Source organism: Scomber scombrus, chromosome 20, assembly GCF_963691925.1.
Source record: "Scomber scombrus chromosome 20, fScoSco1.1, whole genome shotgun sequence".
Lineage (NCBI taxonomy): Eukaryota > Metazoa > Chordata > Actinopteri > Scombriformes > Scombridae > Scomber > Scomber scombrus.
Window position 1 is genome coordinate 21,235,321 of NC_084989.1, and position 24,133 is coordinate 21,259,453.

Below are 24,133 nucleotides of genomic sequence, written 5' to 3' on the forward strand. Positions count from 1 at the left end.
AAATCCTAGGAACATTGCACACATCTATCTAATCTCAGGAGCTTCTGCATATTGCATATTTATTTATTGCATATTTATTTACACATTTGTTTACTGTATATAGTATTTTATTTGATCACTTTCACCCTTATGCTGCTACCTGTACTGCTGTGTTAATTTGAATTTCTCCCATGGGGGGATCAATAAAAATACATCTTATCTTATATTTGTGCATTTTTTCCCTCTGTTTTTTAATTAAAGTGGTTTTTTAATGAACTTTTTCAACATATGCAAAACGTAATGGAACACAAGACCATTTATTACAGTAAATAAATGAAAAATAAGTAACAGAACAAACAGAGGAAAAAATATCAGGAAATGACGACATGACGGGGGGGGGGTGATGAGGGGGAAAAAATTAAACTGTGGAGACAAATAGGCTGCTTTTTGAGTATATATAATGACTTTACAAATCTGTAAGATATCTAACTTTGAAGTGAGCAACCTAAACATCATAGTCGTCCAACCTGAACAACTTTGGATGGTTCAGAAAGGTTTATGAACTCTCTGGATTGGGGATCAAATTCAGGATTTATGCAGATATTATGACAGATAAAGATGAAGTTGGTTTAAAAAAGGGAAGTCGTTGCTGTTACTTATAGCTACATATTGCATTACATGCATATTACAGTGCATATTTCAGTAGCGTGTGGTTGATAGCTCTATAAAACCTGACTAACTTGATGCGAATGGAGTTTTTTTGAATGAACTGAATCTATTTAAGAGGTCAATTAACTTAACCACACATTCTCTCAGAGCTAGAAACCATAAAAACCAGGGATCTAACCTGTAATTTCAGAGATCCAAAACCGAAATTATATTCAATCTGCTGACAGTGACAGGCTCAGAAATGTTTTTGGAAAACCTATATGTGACATGAATATAGTAACACTCACTTAACTCACAGAAAATCTATTGTATCCATCTTTCTAAGTGACGGCTGTGTTTACTATAGGATGCATTCATTTCTGACATTGTGCAGACTCTAACTCTAGCCTACTGTTGTTTTTAATCAGATCATGTCTATACTGGTTTAGGAAAATGAATGTAGGTTAATAAGTAGTGATACATTGCAGGATAATTCATTTGGTTAGTCATTATTAACTTTTCAGACCAAACTTTTAAAACATTGACACTAACAAAACTCACTGCTGTCCTTTTTAAAGACATAATACGGAGAGATATTGTGGTAAAACTGTCTATATAAATACTTTCTAACACCTCAAGCCGCTTTATTGATAGTAACTATGGTTTCGTATCATTGTGGTAAAACTTCGGTTAGGCGGCATTACGTAAACTACAAGGACGACTCAGGTTTTCAGCTCATAGTGATTAAAAGCTTGTGCTCAGTTCTGTAGGTTATGACCAAATTACATTATTAAGATGGGCTCCTGTTCTTCTGATATTACTCTGGACTGTAAATACCCCGCTATTTGCCCTTTAAAGACATAAACTGAGAGATATTGTAGTAAAATTGTCAATTTAGAGACATTCCCAGGGTTCAAACCACTTTAGTGATAGTTGCGATGCGTGTGACATTACGGTAAAAACTATTGTTAGGTATTATTACGGTAAAAAACTACAGTTACGTGTCATTACAGTAAAAACTACTGTTATGTGTAATAATGGCAAAACTACCGTTAGGGACCATTACAGTAAAAACTATTGTTATGTGTCATTACGGTAAAAACTACCGTTAAGTGTCATTACGTTAAAAACTACCATTAGGGGTCATTACGGTAAAAACTACCCTTATGTGTCATTACGGTAAAACTACCCTTAGGGGTCATTACGGTAAAACTACCCTTAGGGGTCATTACGGTAAAACTACCCTTAGGGGTCATTACGGTAAAACTACCATTATGTGTCATTACGGTAAAAACTACTGTTAAGGGTAATTACGGTAAAACTACCCTTAGGGGTCATTACGGTAAAACTACCATTATGTGTCATTACGGTAAAAACTACCATTATGTGTCATTGCGGTAAAACTACCCTTAGGGGTCATTACGGTAAAACTACCATTATGTGTCATTACGGTAAAAACTACCATTATGTGTCATTACGGTAAAAACTACCCTTATGTGTCATTACGGTAAAAACAACCCTTATGTGTCATTACGGTAAAAACAACCCCTAGGGGTCATTACGGCAAAAACTACCCTTAGGGGTCATTACGGTAAAACTACCCTTATGTGTCATTACGGTAAAAACTACCGTTATGTGCCATTACGGTAAAAACTACCGTTATGTGCCATTACGGTAAACTACAAGGACAACTGAGGTTTTCAACTGCAGCCTGTGCTCAGTTCTGTAGGTTATTGAAGACACATATGACCAAATTACATTATTAAGATGGCCTCCTGTTCTTCTAATATCACTCTGCACTTTAAATACCCCGCTATTTGTCCTTTAAAGTATAAATAAACTCGCCATTACTGTGTTTTTTCGCCTGTAAACCGCTGGTTTCATTTACAGGCCTGAACTGTCGAGCTGCTCTCGCTGCAGTCAAGAATCCAGATCGCGCATGCGCAGAGAGCGTCTTCGTCCTAGTCAGCCAGGCGAGGTGGGTGGGAGAGAAATGTGTCAAGCTGCTGTCAATGCATATGAAAGCACTGGAAACTGGTTTTCTTAATTTCAAAATTAATTTCAAAAAAATTCTAGCATGATGAGTCATCTGCTTTTTAAAATTATGACAACAAATAGATTTTAAGTTTAAGTTTTTTTAATTGTTACATCTCATTACAAAAGCATAAGACTAGAGAGTAAAACAAAAAATGCATTTAAAATAGTAAAAGCAATAGATTAGAGTATAAACAACAAGAAGAGTTTAAAACATATACGTGTATGTATCTACTGTATGTATTCAAATGTAAAATAAGATTAGATAATCCTTTATTAGTCATAATGGATAAATAATAAGAATAAAGAACAATAAATAATAATAAGTACACAAGCAATAAAAACTATGGAGTAAAAATGTAATAAAATAATAGTAACATTGTGTAGAAGAGTAATATTGGTGTGGAGTGATGATATACATAGTTTGATATTGTTATCATATTGTCATAGTTGAACTAAAAGTAGTAGTATACCTGTTGTGTATGTAATTATTTATTATTCCGCTACAATTAAGATGCAATATACGCATGCATGCTTTTAGAGAGAAACAGTGCCTTTCAACTACAATCCTATTTTACTAAATAAATAAACAAATAAAGACACAACTCCCTCTTGCAGTAGGTCAGGAAGTGGGTGCAATAAGCGACTATGTGTATATAACATGCTGGACTTTTCCCTACTTTGTGGAGTCATGGTGGTTTAGTGTGATTTTAAAATACTCGACATTCAACCACAACATCTTAGGCAATACTGTTACTAAAGATAGAAGCTGTTCACTCAAAAACAAAGAGGGTTTTTCTTCTTATTCCTTCAGTTTAGGGCCGGGCAATATATCAATATTATATCAATATTGTGAAATAGACTAAATATCATCTTATATTTTGGATATCATAATAGCATGATATGGCATAAGGGTTTTCTTTACTAACGTTGTCATTACATCCACATTACTGATGGTTATTTATCTAAAATCTCAATGTGTAAATGTTTTGTGAAAGCACTGATAGTCATCGCAATATCAATATCAAGTTATTTAGTCAAAAACATTGTGATATTTGATTTTGTCCATATTGCCCTGCTCCACTTGAGTTCAATGTTTGAGATCTCACACCCATCCGCAAGAAAAGGGAAAGTTTCTCTGTGATTACTGTAAATCTAATTTTAAAGGGTGGGCCAGCGAGCATGATTTTCAGACATCAAAACAAGTTTAGAAGCCAGTCATGGTCGAATATTCAGCTGACACAAATGTGATGTGGAAAGTTGAAGCTTCCAGTGCACAAACACTGAAAATGGACTCTACAGTGAAGTAGGAGACGTCTTATGTCCAGCGGTTAAACTTGTGAAATATTTGCTTATTCATAGTCATTTTCTTAATGAGGGAGAGGGGGTAGTTGCCATTTTAAGGATTTTAGCAAGATAATTGAACTTGTTTGGAGGAAAAACACACACAATATTGTTAAAGTATTTTAAATGGAAACTGTAAAGTCTCTTTCTGCCAAGTCGCTTTTTTGCTCAGACGGCTTTCTCTGTGAAAGGAGCAAATATCTTTCTCTACCTGAACATTTGAAATTTGCTGCACACTTTCAAGAGACTAAAAAAATCCTGGTTAATTCACTGTACTATAGTTTGTACTGTATGTGTATGTTATACTACCATGTACCATGATTGACTGGCTTGTGTTTGTAATTCTGTGCTGTATTGTATTTATTGTGTTGATGTACTTTGTTTACTTCCTTTTTTACTTTTACTTTTTAAAATATTTGAATCTCTTACTTTCATAAAAGCCCTCCTATAAGGACAGGTGTTGCAAATTAGACCTGTTAAAATAAAACCATTTGAAGTAAGGGTAATGTAATGTTGTGTAAAAACTGAATAATAAACTCTCTGAAAACTTCATTAAGATCTTCATCTTGCTTTTAATGTGTGAATGATACTGACTGTGACATTAGGTAGAGACTTTTCAGTTTGTTTTTTTCTCTCTTGTTTATTTGTGTGTGTGTGTGTGTGTGTGTGTGTGTGTGTGTGTGTGTGTGTGTGTGTGTGTGTGTGTGTGTGTGTGTGTGTGTGTGACTTGTTTTCTGCTTTTTTTGTAGGCTTATTTCTTGATTTTTGTGCTAAATTCACGTTTTGTCTTATATTTCAACTTTTTCTTACATTACAGCTCATCTTATCTCTCTATTTGCTTGTTGTACAATAGATGCTTTAGACCCAAATTCACCATTGTGCTTTGTTAAACTGATGTTGATGTGCATTCAAGGAAAACTCAATAAAATAACAACCTTCAAAGAAAAGAAAGAAAGGATAATGTGAAAAGTCTTAAAAATAAACAGTATGTGTGAGGGTTAAAAAAGATCATTGATTATTTCTTTGTTTCAGCAATGATACTATTCTCAGTTAGAGCTTTACATGTATTCGCATATTATTCTGGTTGGTTTTATATTTCACCTGCAGGGATGAAAAAAGACTTCTCATGTACTTTAATGTACTTTAATAGGAATATATATCACTCTATTTCTGTTAGATATTTTTTTAAATGTTTACAAATATATTTATTCTAACAGTATTCTTTCTTATCCATTAAATTAAGTAGTTTTACTTCTTTATAATAATACTTTTATTCATGTATCACCTTTTTTCAGTTTTAAAAAGTGTGAGCAGTAACAAGGCAAATGGGTTTTTACTCTAATTTTTTTAGTAAACTTTTTGTAAACATTTTATCTTGTGTGCATTGGTCTCAATTTTTTTCTTTGTAATTCATTTTAAGGCAAGGAAGCTTTATTTATATAGTGCATTTCATACCCAATGGCAACTCAATGTGCTTTACATTAAAAAAAAAAATTTAACAGTAAGAATTGGAAAGAAAAAAACATAAAAACATACACTTTGAAAAATAAAGATAAAACCCAATAATAGTAAAAACATGGAAACATTAAAAAACACAATTAAAAACAACCCCCCCACTAATAAAAAAATAAAATAAAAACAAAGTAAAGAAAAATAGAAAAATAAAATAAAAACTAGACTAGAATAAGCATTAAGAGCAACATATATAACCTATTTTTTCTTCAAATAAAAAGTTTAATAACAACAACGACAACAACAACAACAACGACAACAACAACAAAAGATCATTGAATTGTGCTTAGAACATGAATTTTATGTGTCGAGCTTTTCTTTTGAAAGTCACAACCGGAAGCCGAACCCTCTCCTTCGCGCGAGCTCGACTACACTCGGCTCTGTGTTCAGCTCCAGCCAGCAGCGGCCGAGGCAGGAGAAGAGTGGCGGCGAGTGTTTGTCTACGGCGGCGTTTTACCGTGCGAAAAAACACCAACTAGAGCCGAAGAGGAGAGGACCAAACCCCGCTGGCTGCTCCAGACGACCTCAACAAACCATGGACTATGATAACATTTAACCAGAGGCTTGTAACGGCGCGCTGTTTTGACGACAAGCGGCGTTTTTATTGAAACATCTGTAAGAGCATAATAATGAGGGCGTCCGCTATTCTTTACGGTGGTTTTTCCTTTTCCTGCGAGGTTTAAGTGAAGACGCAGAGTGACACTATTTATATAAGTGCGTCGCTTTTTTTTTTTTAAAGAGGCATCCTCTCAAGGAATAGACGCACCGAAGAAGGGGACACCAGCCTGCAGAAATCTAAGGGTAATCCCCCTCCTCCCGTGGCCCCTGGGGAACAGTGAAGTCATTGGAGAAGTCACACGTCTTAATCATCTCGATAGTTTTTTTGTTTTTTGCAAGGAAAAAAAATCAGCTTTTCCCCTCTTTCCATCATCCATTAGACTACCTCCCCTCCTCCTCCTCTCTCTCTCTCTCTCTCTTTTCTCTCACACTCTCTCTCCTATGCTTTCTATCTTTTTTTTCTTTCCTTCCCAATCGTACATGGTTTTGTCCTTCTGAGCATTTATCGCCGACCCTCCCGTGGGCATTCTTCTTCCCCCCCTTCGTTTAAAGGATGCCGGATCAAATATCGGTGTCCGAGTTTCTCTCGGAGACGACAGAGGATTACAATTCCCCGACAACATCCAGCTTCACCACCCGACTGCAGAGCTGCAGGAACACCGTGAATGTGCTGGAGGAGGTAAGGGCCACCGAGAGATGCATGGATGGATGGATGGATGGATGGATGAATGGATGGATGGAAGATGCCTCATTAAGCAAACACCACTAAATGGATCATATTTTATTAAAAGGGAGCTAGCCTATATATTACACCCCCTTTTCCCACACATAACCTAACACTTGGGCATGTTCAGGTTAAAATACAAAGGTCAAGATGAGTTATGCATGCATTAAGGTGATGTTTGACACCACTAAAAACCTATTGCTACTATATTATCTTTAAAATATATTTAAAAAATGCATATAACAGCACCTGTTGATGTGCAAGCTGCTTATTTAGCTCCACAAAAATGCATTTAATGTGCAAAAAAATGCACATTTCTCCACACAGTCCATACTCATAGCTGTATTGTGTATGTGTGTGGGAGTGTGTGTGTGTGTGTGTGTGTGTGTGTGTGTGTGTGTGTGTGTGTGTGTGTGTGTGGTCTGTCGTAGGCTACTTTTGGGGACACATCTTTTTAGACTTAAGGCAAATTAATTGGGGATGGCTCATGCAATTAAGTGGGAGAAAGCTGATATTTGGGTTATAAGTTGAGGTGAGTCTCATTAGAAATGAAAGGAAGTCTATGTAATGTCCCCAAATGTGACCTAGGACAATGTGTGTGTGTGTGTGTGTGTGTGTGTGTGTGTTAGTGTGAAGGTGAACTCTCATCTTGTGCGTGTTACTTGCCGGATAGAGTGACAACAGAGGAGAAAAGATGTGGAAGGGGGGGGGGGGGGGGGGGAGTGAAAGAGGCGTAAGGGGGGATGGAGAGGGGGTAGGTGGTTTGAGTAGAAAAAGAGTGCAAGGGAATAGGAGGATGTGCACTCAGGCCTGCAGCTCTCTGTGTTCACTATTACATAACTCACAGCTTCAGAGCATGCTGCCAGGCTGTAGCATTGCGTGTGTGTATGTATGTATGTATGTATGTATGTGTGTGTGTGTGTGTGTGAGAGAGAGAGAGAGAGACACACACAAGGAGAGAGAGACCTCTTCTTCTAGTCACCGGCAGTCAGATCTGGATTTAGCTGTTTGGAGGATTATAAAGATTCCTCAGCGTCGCCGCCGCACTTAAATCTGAATTTACAGCACACACACACACACGCACACACACGGCCGCCTTCTCGCCGTCTTGTGAGGTTTTTCATGCCGTGTCACCTATGATCATGTAGGTGGAGTATAATCAGGTCGTGCAGGTGGAGTTTTTTTAACATGTACGCCTCCCCCTCCTCCTTCCCCCTCCTCTCCCAACATCACCACCACCACCACCACCACCACCATCATCATCATCATCACTGGCGATTAAATGAAGCATCAAAACCAGGGAGGCGCACACCTTCTCTGTTCCCGGCTCGAGCCAAAACGTGACCTCATTTCCACCACTTTAAAACACATTTAGCTGCGGATTTGAAAGAAAACACACACACACACAACCCTGTCAGGCTCGCAGCTCCACTGTGTTAGTTCAGTGTAATCTGCTATGTAGGGCAGAAACAAATTGACCAAAAATCACTTCTCATTTATGCTTTTGAGTTTATTTGTAGTTAAGCGACTGCAGCAGTTCCCCCGAGCAGGATGAGTTTGTTTTAAAAAGAAAAGAAAAAACACTCTTTTCGACACACTCAACAGCTACTTCAACTCACAATCAGCGCTCTCACATCACTTCCAACTTCCAACTTCCTTCCTTTATTAGTTTATTATAACAGATTTAGCTCCTGGGTGATAAAAAACGGTAGCACCGGCGATTGATACGTCACATAAATGAATGCAAACTGCTTTAAAAGGCACCAAATGATAGGTAAAAAGTTTGGTTGCATGATCAAAAAAGTGTGCTCAGCCTATCACATCTATGGTTAATGGAGCATTTAACAGGTGTGACGTCCGGTTTGCACGATACCAGAAGCAGCGTAGAGTGAGAAAATGAGTGCAAACGGTGCAGAAAGTGTTGATTAAAAGACGTTTTTAATATCATCTATGTGCCTCCATGAGTAAAATAGTTAAATTCAGCCTTTTTCCCTCCTAAAAATACGTCATTAAAAAGCATCAGTAGTTATATTTCAAGTTTTTCCAACCCTAATCGGAATAATAGAAGTTTTTTTTTTTTAGTTTTTTTTAACCAAAACAGAGCCACGGTCTGTGTTTATTCTCAGTTTTCTTTCTGTCTGCTGACTGTAACAAGGAAAAGGGCTCGCATCATGAATCACCTCTCTGGCTCTGCGCCTCCGAACCCAGAGACTGCAGCACTAAACGAAAAACATCTGTTGGGGGGGTTGGGGGGGGGGGGGGGGGGCGCCATGTGCGCTCGGGCTTCAGTAGCCGCTCTGGAATTTTTTTTCTTTTCTTTTTTGCACAGAAAGAGAGAAAGAGAAAGAGTCAGAGAGAGATCACATGACAAGGGGAAAGACCATTATGTTGGCACCAAAGCACATCCAACATGCTCCTCTGCTGTTTTAACCCCCCCCCCCCCCCCTTAAAGAGAGGCAAGATGCTCCTTTTTAAAACATGTCGGTGAGGATAAATCTGCAGGAGAGAGCGCCTCAAACTGGTATACATCCTTTTAAACACACACACACACACACACACACACACACACACACACACACACACACACACAGGCACACACACACATACACACACAGGCAAGCCAGCCCAAAGCCACAAATACTGTTAGATTAGTGTGTGTTTAATATAAAATTAGCTACCCTGTTTGATCTCTGCAGAGACATGCAGGGATTCACTTGCATCATGCATCCCAGTGGAGCCGCTGCAGAGAGAGAGAGAGAGAGAGAGAGAGAGAGAGAGAGAGAGGAGTGAAATTTTGCCTTTCGGCGTCTCTTTGCCTGAAGAAGAATAAGTTTATAAATGTCTCGGATTTCTGCTGAGCTCTACGAGTTCCTGTCCTCAAAGTTAAACTTAAAACCCTCCTTTTTTTTTTCTTTTTCTCTGAGTCATTTCCGAGATATGTTGACAAGGTAAATTATGCAAAGGTACAGCGTGAATATTTAATACTGTAACCTGAGGATGTGTGTGTGTGTGTGTTTGTGTGTTTGTGTGTGGAGGTGGTGGAAGTTGTCATTATTGCGTGCTTCACACACAAAGAAAGAGCATGGTATCGGTTTTTTTTATTCAGCGCCACACAAATCAATTATTGATCCCTGCGGTAATGACACAAAAGTATTCATGACTCACCAGCCTCCACCCTGTAACTTCTCTCTCTCTCTCTCTCTCTCTCTCTCTCTCTCTCTCTCTCTCTCTCTCTCTCTCTCCTTCCCTGCGGCGGCACTCAAAGATGTTTATTGTTTACGTTTGGATCAGTGCAGAAATATGAAAACCCGATGAGCAGCAGAGGTGAAGAGATAGAGAAGTCTTTTAAAAATAGCCTTCCTGGATAAAGAGATGGTGGGATTGTCCGTGTGTGTGTGTCTATGTGTGTGTGTGTATTGTGTGTGTGTGGGTAGAAGAGCGGAAATTGATGAATATATCTGGGGGGGTTTTTGGTGACATCTTTTGTGGCCATTTTTTTTGCACTAAATGTTCCTTGAAATCTGTGTGTGGAGCTCAGGTCTCACTTTTTATCTGTTGGTGACATTCGACGTTCGAGCTCCTAAATTCGGTGCTTATTTACACTAGTTGTCTGTTCAGATGTGTGGAGATGAAGGTTAAAACTATTATTATTTGATGGTAAATAAGATAAGATATGATGTAACTGTATTGATCCCCCCTTGGGAGAAATTGACATGGCAGTACAGTGGGAAAAAGTAGCAGCTTGAAGGAGAAAGTGATCAAATGAATGAAATAAAATACTGTATACAGTAAATGTATATAAATGTGCAATGTGCATAAAATTAACAAAGTAAGGTAAAGTAAATGTCTGCATTTTCCACAAACAGTGTAAAACCTAAGAATTGGTTACAAAAAGTCTTAAATTTAGACTTAAAGCAGCGAAAAGCAAGAAAATATTTAGCATTTTTGGTCGACTAGCGAAGTCAGCCTGGATGAAGCCACATATCTCAGCTACTGACATTTACTGCCTTATAATGGCTTCTTAATTCTTCTTAATCAGACCTCTTTATTCGCCATAAACTACAATAAAATTGGCCAAAGAAATTATGGCTACGAAGGCAGGATTTGTTGATGGTTTCATGACCTCTTGGCCCTTTTTCCCCCCCAAGTGTAACCAGCAAAACAAATCTGACACTTTTTGGCCTCATACTACTGCCTAACTTTAAAAAAAAAAATTGCAAAATATGTATTATCTGAGCCTGTTGTTGGTTGCATCCAAGACTTTTGTAATGAAGTGTGTCATGAGCATCGCAGCTGTTGAGTCTTTGCTACCTGGAAACAACATTTAGATGTCAGAAAATGGTGAAAAATGTTGATCTGTGTTTCCCTAAAGCACAAGATGCAACCTCACATGTCCAGACTAAACAGTGCAGGAGCCAAAGATATTCAGTTTATTATCATAGACAACTAAAGAAACCTGAAATATTCACATTTATGGAGATGAAACCACAGAACTTCATAATTTTTCTTTTAAAAAAATGACTCAAATCTGATTAATTGATTGATATGTTAGCGCAAACACAAGCTACAGCTGATACTTGGTCATAAACAAATTTTGACTTTATGGCATGAGAGGAAACGTGATGGAATCAGCAAAGTTTCGACAATTTATCCTCCAGAGACGATGAATATTTGCACCAATTTTCATGCCAATCCCGCTAATAGTCCGACTTATAGACATCGCCACCTATAGAGACAAAAAAAACCAAAATTGACATTTATTAAATTTCTGTTGGTTATATAAATATATCTTATATAACGCCTTTCTAGTCTTTTCGACCACTCAAAGCACTTTCAGCTACATTCACACCCATTCATACACTGATGGCAGGGTGCCAACCTGCTCATCAGAGGAAGCTTATCATTCATACACATTCATACACCGTTGGCATAGCAACAGGAGCAATTTGGGGTTAAGTGTCTTGCCCGAACCGCCAATCTTCCAATTGGAGGACGACCGCTGTACCTCTACCTCCTGAGCCACATCATTTCTGAAATAGTGGAGGTTGCTGAAAATATATAGATTCCAACAAACAGCAAATGTCAAAAAAATCACCTTTTTATCACCTTTAAAAAGTCAGACAGTAACTTCCGTATAATTCATGGAGCTTTGGCAGCGGTCATGTGACGCTGTGTGTTGATAAAGTGGAAAAAACAAGAAGAGACACAAAGTGAAAAAGCCAAAAACTGATCAAAGTTTTTACTTCACGTAGCAGCTGTATTGGTACTGAAATGGGCAGGTATGTAATAGTTAACCACCTCTTCAAAAATATCAACATATCTTTAATCTTTTTGACATAAACTACATGAAAAATTCACTTTTCTTTCCAAACCAACCCAAAAAAAGAAGAGCAAACACAATTATTTTTCATCCAGCTGCAGAAAAACAGAAAATCTTTATAAATCCCAACAAATAACAAATGTTTTACTCTTTTTTTTATGATCACATTCACCTTTTTATGACCTTTCTAAGCCTTTTTAAGCCTTTTTATGTCAGATAGTAACTTCTATATGATGCACAAAGCTTTGGCAGCAGTCATGTGACGCTGTGTTAAGATAAAGTGGAAAAAACAAGAAGAGACACAAAGTAAAAATGCCAGAAACTGATCAAAAAGTTTACTTCATGTCGCCATTATATTAATAATCAGATAGGCAGGTATGTAATAGTTAACCTTATCTTCAAATATATCAACATATCTTTAATTTATTTGACATAAAGTACATGTTAACTACATGTAAAATGCACCTTTCCTCCCAAAATAACTAAGAAAAGAAGAGCAAACACAATAACTTTCCATCCAGCTGCAGGAAACAATACAATCTTTATAAATCCCAACAAACAGCCAAAGCTTAGCTCTTTTTTTCTTTACTCTATCACCTCTTTATAACCTTTAACAAGTCAGATAGTAACTTCCGTATCATTCGTGCAGCTTTGGCAGCGGTCATGTGACGCTGTGTGTTGACACAAAGTTAAAATACCAAGAAACTGATGAAAGTTTTTACTTCACGTCGCCATTATATTAATAATCAGATAGGCAGGCATGTAATAGTTAACTTTTTCTTCAAATATATCAACATATCTTTAATGTATTTGACATAAACTACATGTTAACTACATGTAAAATGCACCTTCCTTTCCAAACACCAAAGAAAAGAAAAGCAAACTCAATAATTTTCCATCCAGCTGCAGAAAAAACAGAAAATCTGACGTTTGCTTTGTATGAAAACGAACATTAGCAGCAGGCACTTGCTACTCTCCTGGGTGAAGGAGGAGAAGGAGGTGGTGTTGGGGGGGGGCATGGGCGGAGGTTATGTATTGTATTGTCTCTCCCCTTCCTCTACCCCACAGATGTTACTTTGCGTCATTGGGTTTGCTTTTCCTCAACCACAGAGAGCCATAGCAGCGATACAAGGGAAACCCTTACTGCATCGGCATTCCTTTGAGCATGCCTCTCACACCACATCACATGGGCCGGACCAGAAAAAATGTTGACTTTTCACAGTCGCTCTATTCAAGCATGGCTGAGCCTGACCTAATAGGCAGAGAGGCCTTTTATATCTCCTTTTTTTTTACTTTTATATAACGGCCTATTCAATTCAAGCATGTCAGACTAGTACAATTTAAAGACTGCTGATGCTTTCCTGTATGTGGAAAAAATACCAAAAAAAAAAAAACTAAGCTACTGCATAGTACTGCACTGGACTGAGATTGCCTGAAGTCGTCATTTGTTTATTCTCACATTGTAAAAAAAGTTAAATATTATTGGCAAGAGCAAATTTACATTCCTGCTACTCTTTTAAAAAAAATATCTCATGATTGTTTATATTTTATTGGTGTTCTGGAAAAAATTTGTCTTTTTTTAAAGGAGCCCTGTGGAGTTTTTTTTTATTATAAAACTTTTTTAAAAATCCCAATTTATTTCCCAAATTTGGTGATTTTTGAATTTTTCAAATGAACTGAAGGGTGAAGTTTTCCTCTGCAGATAAATATACCCTTAAATAAAACCATTTGATTTGTTAAAACATGCATTGTCACACATCTAATAACCACAGGCTGCTTTTATTAGCTCATAAAAAGATGACACTTAGATATATTTGGGGTTTTATTTGTTTTTTTTGGATAAGAAGTTATAATCTCATGAATGCATCTCTCTCTCTCTCTCTCTCTCTGCATATTTTAAACTGTGCAGCAGTCTTATTCTTCACCTCCTTTACTATATTTCGATGCATATTGTCTGTATTTTGTGTTTTTTTATTATCATGTGTACGAGGATGCCACAAGAGCATCTTTGACAGGATGCACATTTAATCTGACTGCAGAATAGAGAAATGCATATGTGGTGTTGAAGTGTGGTTAAAACAAGAAAAAGGAGAAGCATGAAATCATCACTGATACTATTATTACTATTATTATCAGTAAGTGGAGGTTTCAGGGTGTCGTTCTCTGCCAAAATTGTCTCCATTAAGTCCTTGATAGTCCGATAGGTAAATAATAATGTTGTAAAAAGACACTAAAATACAACAGCAGCATTGTGAACGTGCATACTCCACTTATTAAAAGTGCAGGAATGGTTCAAAATGAGAGCCAAGAGGCGATGGCGCAGACCCAGCGGCCTCCTCCTTCTTTATTACAGATAAGAAATGCCTTCAATGGGTTTTTTTAAGACTTTTACGGAGTCACATGACGGGTTTTAGTGGAAAAATGCTCAAAGTAAACAACAAAATAGTGTTTATAATAATATATCAGTGGGGCATGTTTAAATATATCTGCTTTTTGTTTGTTTGTTTATTCACAAAAGTGGTGTTTATCTTCAGATTGAGAGGCTAATTGGATAATAAAACAACATCTGATATAATAAACTATGACTGAGAATCTCCACAAACAGTAAAACAGACTCACTATCTGTGGTTTATATTCGCTTCAAGTTGTTTAGTTGTAGATTGGATCAGCTGGAGGGACGACTTGCAAAACTCTAGTAAGATTTGCACGTGTTGTGTTTCTTTATTGTGTGTGTAAACTTAACCTTAATCTAACCTTAATCTAACCCAGGGACGTCCAAACTACTCCATAAAGGGTTCATGTGGCTGCAGGTTTTCAGTGAGAACACCAGGCTTGACTCATTTACTGACTGATCTCAGGCTCAGACAGCTGATAGGTTGAATCATGTGTTCTTGATCGGTTGGAACAAAAACCTGCAGGCAACTATTCCCCTTTATGGAATAGTTTGGACGAGCCTGATCTAACATAACCCCTAACCTAACCTATAGGCCTAACATATCCTGGACCTTAACCTTAACTTACATTAACCTTAATTTAGCCAAACCTAGCCTAGCGTAGCTTAGCCTATAGGCCTAACATAACCTGGACCCTAACCTAACCTTTACTTAACCTAGCCTAGCCTAACCTATAAGCCTAACGTAACCAAGACCTTAACCTAACCTTACCTAGTCTATAGGCCTAACATAACCTGGACCTTAACCATAACTTACATTAACCTTAACTTAACGGAACCTAGCCTAGCTTAGCTTAGCCTATACGCCTAACATAACCTGGACCTTAACCTAACCTAGCCTGTAAACCTGGACCTTAACCTCCATTTACCTTAAACTTAACTTAACCAAACCTAGCCTAGCTTAGCTTAGCCTATAGGCCTAACATAACCTGGACCTTAATCGTACCTTTCCCTAACCTAACCTTACCTTACCTTAACCTTTACCTAACCTAGCCTAGCCTAACCTATAAGCTTAACGTAACCAAGACCTTAACCTAACCATACCTTCACCATTAACTAGCTTAGCCTATAGGCCTAACATAACCTGGACCTTAACCTTACCATACCTTAACCTGACTTAACCTAGCCCAGCCTCAGCCTTAGCTTTTACCTAACCTAGCCTAACCTAGCCTTAGCCTTTACCTAATCTAACCTTAACCTAACCTAATTTAGCCTACAGGCCTAACGTAACGTGGACTTTAACCTTAACCTAACCAAACCTACCCTAACCTTAACCTTGCTCTAATCTAACCTAACCTAACCTAACCCTTTACCTAACCTAACGTAACTTTAACCTTAAAACTTTACCTAACCTAATGTAACTTTAACCTTAAAACTTAACCTAACCTAATGTAACTTAGCCGTAACCTAGCCTCAATCTTAACCCCGACGCTAACCACATTCACAAGAGTTCGTTCCTTCAGTTGATCCAATGTGGCTTTTAGGGTGCAACGATTTTGAAAATGTTTTGACTCACATTTCACCTTTTAACAAATATTGTGTTTCCTGCATTTGAAAATAGTTTGATTTCAATTAAATTTAGATTAATTGTTTCTATTCTATTATTTACCTCGTTTGACTGGAAACTACCTGCAAATCATAATAAAGGGTTGAAGTTTAATTTCAGTGTTTTATTTGTTAAAGCTAATGATGCTAATGTTGGGGAATGACGTATACTTAAATTAACACTTTTTGTACCACGTTCTTAAAGTATTTTGAGTATTTTGCAGGATTAAAAAGACTAAAATTGTTATATTTTGCTGTATTGTAGGTTTAAATTTGAACCACTAATAGATCCTGCAAATGGATCAGATTATTAGTTTGCTTTTTACTTTTATCTTTCTTTTTCTCTCCGTGTCCTTGCTTGATTCAGTTTGATATTTTTGGGGCTGCTTTTAGAAACTCTCCCCCCCCCCCGAAACTGCCAGAAAACGAGGCAAAGACTATGAATAATTCAAAAGAAGATGTAGAGAAAGAGAGAGAGAGAGAGAGAGAGAGAGAGGAGTTTTTATCAGACTCTGCTTTACATAACAAAACTGAGTGCCGGCTATTTAAGGCTTCACTCTGCAACATTTGCAACCGAGGAGCAGCAGCTGTGTCAGATTCAATTATTAATGAAGTTGTGGCTTTTTATTCATCATCATTTGTCCCCTGTGTCACTAAACCCACTGAATCATACGGTTGTTGGGAGAATGGGAGGGTTTTCTTGTCCCTTGGTACCGTTCCTCACATGACATCTTGTTCCAGTAATAAAAGTCATCTGTAAAGTCCTCAATCTTTGATTTTGACATTTTTTTAAGTGTTAACCGAGCGGTCGTTGCCATTTCCCAGAGATCATTTGGTAATTAAACAGCGTCACTAACACTGTGATGTTTGTGTTTCCTTTGATTTCCTGTTAATGAAGTTTGACTTTTTGGAGATAACATTTTAATCACTTGCTTCTACCATGAATCAGTTTCATCCGTTAGCAGTGACGCAGCAAAACTGACTTTTATTAACAAACTGTTGCTTTAAATGAAGAGCCAAGCATATAATTTTTATACTACAATACTTCCTCATTAATGCAGCTGAAACACTGAATAAACTGGTTCAATACCACAGTTTATATTCTATAATACATGAAACTATTACTAACAGTAGTCAGGTGATGCTGTTCATTGAGTTTAAAGAAGAGGTAGGAAGTTAAAATGGATATTGGGAACTGTGTGCTAACAAAAAGTTTAGTCTTTACCAATGGTAAACCCTACTAGCTTAAACTAACTTAATGTCATGTCAGCAGAATGAGAAGAAAAGGAAAAACTGACACAGATATTTTCTGACATGGGAGCTTTTAGTCATTATTCTCAGACATTTATACTCATGTAGTCACACCAGCTAAATGGAAATTAAGCCTAAATTAGCTGTTTTATTGTGTTAGATACTTGTAATGTTCATTATAGGGCTGCAACTAATGATTTTGTTCTTTATCGATTAGTCTATCATGTTATTTTCTTGATTCGAATCGTTATTTGGTCCACGAAATGATAGAAAATGGTGAAAAATGTCTCGAGATCTTAAATTTATTATCATAGAGGACAAAAGAAAACCAGAAAATGTTAACTTTAACTCAATATTCACAGCAGTTGGAACCAGAGAATTTGGAAATCGTCTTAAAAATTACTTCAAATGATTAACTGATAATCAAAATACTTAGTTGGCAACTAATCGATTAATCGCTGCAGCTGTAGTTCATTACCAAGTGAAACCAGGTATCAGTAACCAGTGTATAGCTGTTTTTCTGACTCTTTTCACCTTGTATTACATTGTACATTGTAAATAACTTTAGTATAAAGTTGAGAGGTTTTGATATGAAGCTCAGTGGAGTCTGCAGTACACAGAACTACTCTGCGGAGACTGAAAATGTGATTGCTGTTACTCGTCTTTGAAGCCATTTATTAAACAAGCTGACATGACAGTAATCTTTAGGAACAAAGGAACGTGTCATTCAGTGTAATTGACATGTTTTTAGTGGTTTTCAGGCTTTGGATACACGCACAATACTTCTGAATATGATCAATGAATTGTAATGTTTGGCGCTGCACATGAGATTTAGCTGACGATAAGACAGATATGGAAAATCTCCAGTCATATCCTTTAAATGTGGCTGCCAGCAGTCGACTTTGCACTTGTGTTTTTTCTTATTTTTGACACTTAAATTGCTCCTTTCAATAAGAGTAGCTGTCAGCAATGTTTGATATCTGAGATTGTAATTAATAGTTGCTGGTTACAGTCTTAAGAAGGGAACGAACCATTGGCATAACAATAAGGAAAGCTGTATTTGGTAATTTAAAACATGCTTTTTAATCTTAAACAAACACTATTCTTATCCATTATTTGATGAATTGTCAGAATAACTTATGGCTTATGGTAGAGATTTCCTCAAGTGTCATGAAGCTGTATGTATCACACTGGTAGATACAGATTAAAATGGCTGTCGATGTATCAGCGCGAGGAGGAAAGCTGCCGACAGATGTGAACACTGACCCACTCTTCATCACCTAAATCTAGGGAAGAGCAAGCGGGGGGGAGGGAGGGTGCGTTGGGGGTGTGGGGTGGGGGGTGGGATCAGAGTGCCAGAGCCGAGTCTGGCCGGAGGCTAATCCGCTGCCAGCTATTAGCCCTTGATGATATACGCTGTGCAGCTGTGGCAGGAAGGTAGGCCAACAGCTGTGGCCCACAGACCGATTATCAGATTTCAGCCACAGACGGCAAACAAGCCGACAAACAAGCAACACAACACGGTGTCACCTCCTGCTGCGGGAGGCGGGGAACAAATTAGAAAAAAGGCTCGGTGGTTTGTCCATGTTTATAGAGGGAGATCTATAGGAAACACACATAATTTGGATGCTCTTTTATTAAACGTATCATCGGTCTGTGACGCTCGTGTGTTGGGATGTATCACTTCGGCGTACATTGAACATTTATTCACCTTTATTTTACCTCCATAGACCATTGAGGAGGAATCGTCATTAACAATGGTGCCGAGAAGCAACAACAACAATGCAAAACAATATTAAGTAGGTAAATAGAAGAAAATAAAGTGATGAATGAACTCAAGTAAACAGATACGATTACAGTGAAGTTAAAAACATCACCAATCAATAAAAACAAGGTCTGAAATAAGGCTTTTAAACACCTGTAGAATCTAATTTTAAGGCCTTTCGCAGATTGTTCCAAGTATCAAACATACCACGTTTCATCTTGTCCTCCCAACTTGTTAAAAAAAGAGTAATAACTGCATTTTTTAAAGGTTATCTCACTCAGTGATATCAGAAGCACATGACTGCTTTTATACTCCAACGCAAATCCAACCAATGGTTTACTTGGTGGTTTAAACATCGAGGCATCACGGTTGTTATTGCTTTTTCGCTTCAATCCTGCAGATTATATTATGGACATCCACCGTAGAGCTACAACAACATACATGCTTAATTTGATTACTGATCAATCTGTCAGTTTAGTCTATAAAATGTCAGATAATAGAGAATAATGTGAGCTACAGTTTCTACCAAGCAGTCAAAATGCAACAACAGTCTACGATGATTACAAAAAGCCATCATACAACATTTATATTATGTTTTATTCATTGTTCTTCAGTGTGTAACAGGACAATGACATGCAGTTTAACATCTAACAATGACAGCATCACTCTGCTTATAGAAGTATATATATATATACATATGAATGAATGATACAAAGGGGAAGTACACAGAATAGACAAGTATATACTGCAGAATTACTAACGTCTGGTTTCAGATTGTATCTAGGTATGATGTAATGATATATATTTACACTTGGTGTTAATATGTGTCTCCGGTGCATTCATCAAACAAAACAACACAACAAAAATTGCTGCACTATTAGTACGAACTTTTACTTACTTACTACTAACTTTCTGAAGCGAAGAAGCGGACACTTGGTCTCGTCTTGACTTGATTCACAAATGTCTCAAATAGCCGCTTGCTGCTTTCTTGCTTGTGCTTTAGCTCGCTAACTGGCTAATGGGTTAGGGTGAGGGTAAACGCAAATTAGTTCAACTAGGGCTTGGTATCGTTTAAAAAATGATGATACCAGTACCAATCCATGTATTCTTAAAGCGATACCGATACCAACTGAGTACTTCATTCAATACCCAATTACAGTAGACACACTTTCGAGCGTTTAAGCTGCATCTTGGCTGCTGAACTGCTAAGAGCGCTAACTCAAATTCACCACGACTTCCCCACCACAGACGGGTCGTAGCTGCTGTGGCAGTGGACCAATCACATGTTGTGTTAAAATGGAAGATGGTTTGCATTGATTGGCTGCGAGCAAGTCCGTACAAATTGTCATATTTTATAGCTCTGGGTGCAAAAAAGGATCGATTGCAGGTATCGTTTGACGGGAGACGTTTCAATACTAGTTTGTATCGATTGTACCGATACCCAGCCCTAATTTACACCCACTTCATTGTTGTATGTGGATTCAATGTGTCATCTTTTTTGTGTGGTCAGGCGCTATCCAATGGCAATCCGATCACCCAAACGCACTTTAACGCAACATGTAAAAAGGAGCTGATATGTAAACCTAATAGGAAGCTATTGTGTAGAGTTTAATACAAGTTTAATCTAATTATTTTCACGATTACATGATTCGTTGTTTGGTCCACAAAAAGTCTGTTGCCATGGTGACCATTAAGTGACAGTCCACAACACCTAGGTTTTGAATTAATCTAATCTAATTCATTGTAGAAGATGCTGTAACCAGAGAATTTGGAAACTTTCTTCTTAAAAAAATGACTCCAAACAATTAATAAAGTATCAAAACCAGATTAATAGATTCATTTAACAGTCTGCAACTAATCACTGGCACTGGCATAGCGCTCTTGTTTCTGACTCTTTTGACTTTGTATTACTCTGGACTCTTATTTGCTTTTTTGAAGCGAGGGACAAAGCCGACATTTGGTCTAGTTTTGACTCAGTCCACCAATACCTCGATAGTTTCGAACAGCTGCACACAAATGACGAATTTCCACCCACATAGTTGTTATGTGTGGATTCAATGCGTCATCCTTTTATGTGGTCAAACGTTATTCAATTGTAATCCGATCACCTTGACGCATTTAAACTCCAAGGTGTTAACGGGGGCTGATTTGTGTAACTTAATAGAAAGCTATTGTGTGGGGTTTAATACGTGTGGGAGTTACAAATAGGTGTTAACGCAGAGCAGTCAATGCAAATATAGTCGGCATGAATCTAAAGAGTATTTACTCTTCTATCCAGCCCCTTGTTTGCATAAAATATTACATTAAAAGCACCAGTCAAATATGTGACAGTTGGTCTTGATGATATCACCCAGCCTTTTATATGCCTTCTCTCTTTTTTTCTTTTTTTCTTTCTTTCAGTTGTTTCATGTCTTTTATTATTGCAGCTGAAATGAAAAGTGAAAGAAGCACAGATCTCGCCCCCTTCATTCATCCTCCTTTGTTCATCTTTTGTGCCTCCTTCGTTTTCTTCTTCTGTGATTATATCAGCGCAGTGGTAACATTGTTATCCCGAAGGAACGTCCCTCCCTGCAGAACCAGGAGGCAGCGTTGTCCTGTGACGGCCGGCTGTCTTGTTCTAGCCGGAGGGGTAAACAACAGTGCATCTCTCTGTCTGTGAGCTTTGATGGTGTTTGGCTCTCTGGACCATGCCTATGTGTGTGTGTGTGTGTGTGTGTGTGTGTGTGTGTGTGTGTGTGTGTGTGTGTGTGTAGACGTCTGCACCGCGGCTAAACAATTGATGCAGCTTTTCAAATGCAGAATTTGAACGCTACCCTTTCCAGAGCTAGTTCCTGCTGAGGTCATTCAAGCCCGCAAGAAGAAAAAAATACCCACTGACAGTCCTCTTAAGACCCAAAAAAATGAGACGAGTTGTTTTCTCTCTAACTTTTAAAGTGTTGCATCACTTCCTTTTTCCAACCTCTTTGACAGCAACAGTCAAAACAAAAGCATCTGTCACTGCCTCTTTCACAGCACAGAAATCAGAGTGTGAATGTGCACAAGCAGCCCACACTATAAAAGCTCACCGGTGTTTCTGCTCCTCTTTGTGTGTGTCCGGTTGCTCAAATGTCTGAATGTCCAAATGGCCGATGGGGGAGTGGATACACCTGTGGGTTTTTTTTTTTTTTTTGTAGCTGGTCTCTCTCTCTCTCTCTCACACACACACACACACACACACACACACACACACACACACACACACACACACACACACACACACACACACACACACACACACACACACACACACACACTCCCACACACTGTGAAATCTGAGACTCGTCTGCAGAAAGAGAAAAAAAAAAAAAAGACTTGGAGGAATGCTGTAAAGCGCCCTGCTGCAGAATCCGCCGCCTGTGACTTTGGTCAAGGACTCATGACCGCTCTCTCTCTCTCTGTGTGTGTGTGTGTGTGTGTGTGTGTGTGTGTGTGTGTGTGTGTGTGTGTGTGTGTGTGTGTGTGTGTGTTGCACTCCTAGAGGCTAGAAAAGAAAAAAAAAAGTATGTTTCTTGTGATCGAGCATGTTTACCAAGGAGCACATTCTTTGGCCGCGTGCCCTGCAGATTTACAACGCTGGTGGTGGTGGCGGGGGTTGGTTGGTTGGACGGCAGCTGACGGGCTTATCAGCTGATCGGTGACAAGATAAAGATTAGTGATAAAAAAGAAGAAGAAGAAGAAGAAGAATACTTGAAGAAGTTTATTTTAGTTTTTTTCTTCTTCTTTGAGCTTCACATTGATGGTCTGTTACAGAAGACAAAAGACAGGCCCGCTCTTCTACTTTCTAGTGTAGTATTTCTCTTTTACTACGTTATAAACAATCAGCACTCAAACATTTAAAGTATTTGAAGTGTTTAAAGTCGGCCATATTTTGGCTGACCTTGTATTGAAGCAGCTTCACTTTTTTAAAGAATACATTAAATCATGAGTTTGTCATCTGAGTTTATGTAAAAAAAAAAAAAAAAAAAAAAAAAAAAAAAAAGACAACAAGCAAGTCAAAGAATTCACAATAAGATCCATTCAGCAGAGCTTTCGATCGTATCACATGATCTTCCTCGGCAGTTGGACGTTTAAAATTAATGTTTTGCTGAATATTTCTGCTGTTTGCATGCTTGAGAATGACCTTTATAAAGATCAGTAATGTAGATAAGAAGCTCAACAGATGGACATTTTAACATCTCTTTGTCAGCTGATGAAGAACAATCTTGTTTTGTGATCAAAAAGCTCCAGAAGAACTTCTCCGTGAACCTCGTGCTGCTCCTGATTCTTTCGTGGTTTCTTGTCTCGAGCTCTCATCATCGATCTTTCACTTTAGGTGGAGCAGTTTCACATTTTTGAGGTTTGCGGGGGAACAAACCACTTTCTGAACTTTCCAGTCACACATTGTTTTGTCTATTCCTGTGTGATATTAGGTGTAGCTCTAAAATGATTCATTATGGTCAATAAATTGATTAAGAAAGGTAAATAGATGAAGTTGATTTAACGTTTTAGTAACAGACAACACTGCAGTAACGTAGCTGTTGTTACTGGATGTGAGTTGGAGTGAATTTATGTGGTTTTCTAGATACAGATGATCCATCAAGTCATTTCTAAAGGTTTATTTTATTTGAGGAAATCCAATATTACAATTCAATTCGGACATTTGCATATTGCACAACATCTTCACATAATGCGCCTGGTGTTTTTTTATTTTAGGGTGAAGCAACAACCACCCGTTTCACTTTGACTAAATGATGACTCATAGTGAGAACTGACAGAGAAATTGGCATCAAAGAGTGTCAGCCCCCGATGGATGGTGGTTTTCTCAGTTTTGTATTTCAGATTTGAAACAAACCCCTTTTTTTTTGTTGTTGCTCAGCTGCCGTTTGTTTCCTGCAGAAAGAGGATGCTAGCTGCCATTTTTCTCTCATCAGCTGTGAGCTCCCCACCCACTTTTCTCCCTCCGATGGCCGTTAATAAAAGCGC

The 24,133-nt window shown here is 38.0% G+C and overlaps 1 protein-coding gene across 1 annotated transcript in view; it reads left to right on the forward strand.

The window, feature by feature from the left end:
* Positions 1–5,835: 5,835 nt before the first annotated feature.
* asap1b (ArfGAP with SH3 domain, ankyrin repeat and PH domain 1b) overlaps positions 5,836–24,133 on the forward strand; it is a gene marked incomplete in the record, with an annotated part of 78,567 nt that continues 60,269 nt past the window's right edge. Inside the window, 1 exon segment of the mRNA XM_062441805.1 lies at positions 5,836–6,754. Coding sequence (XP_062297789.1) covers positions 6,629–6,754 — 126 coding nt within the window.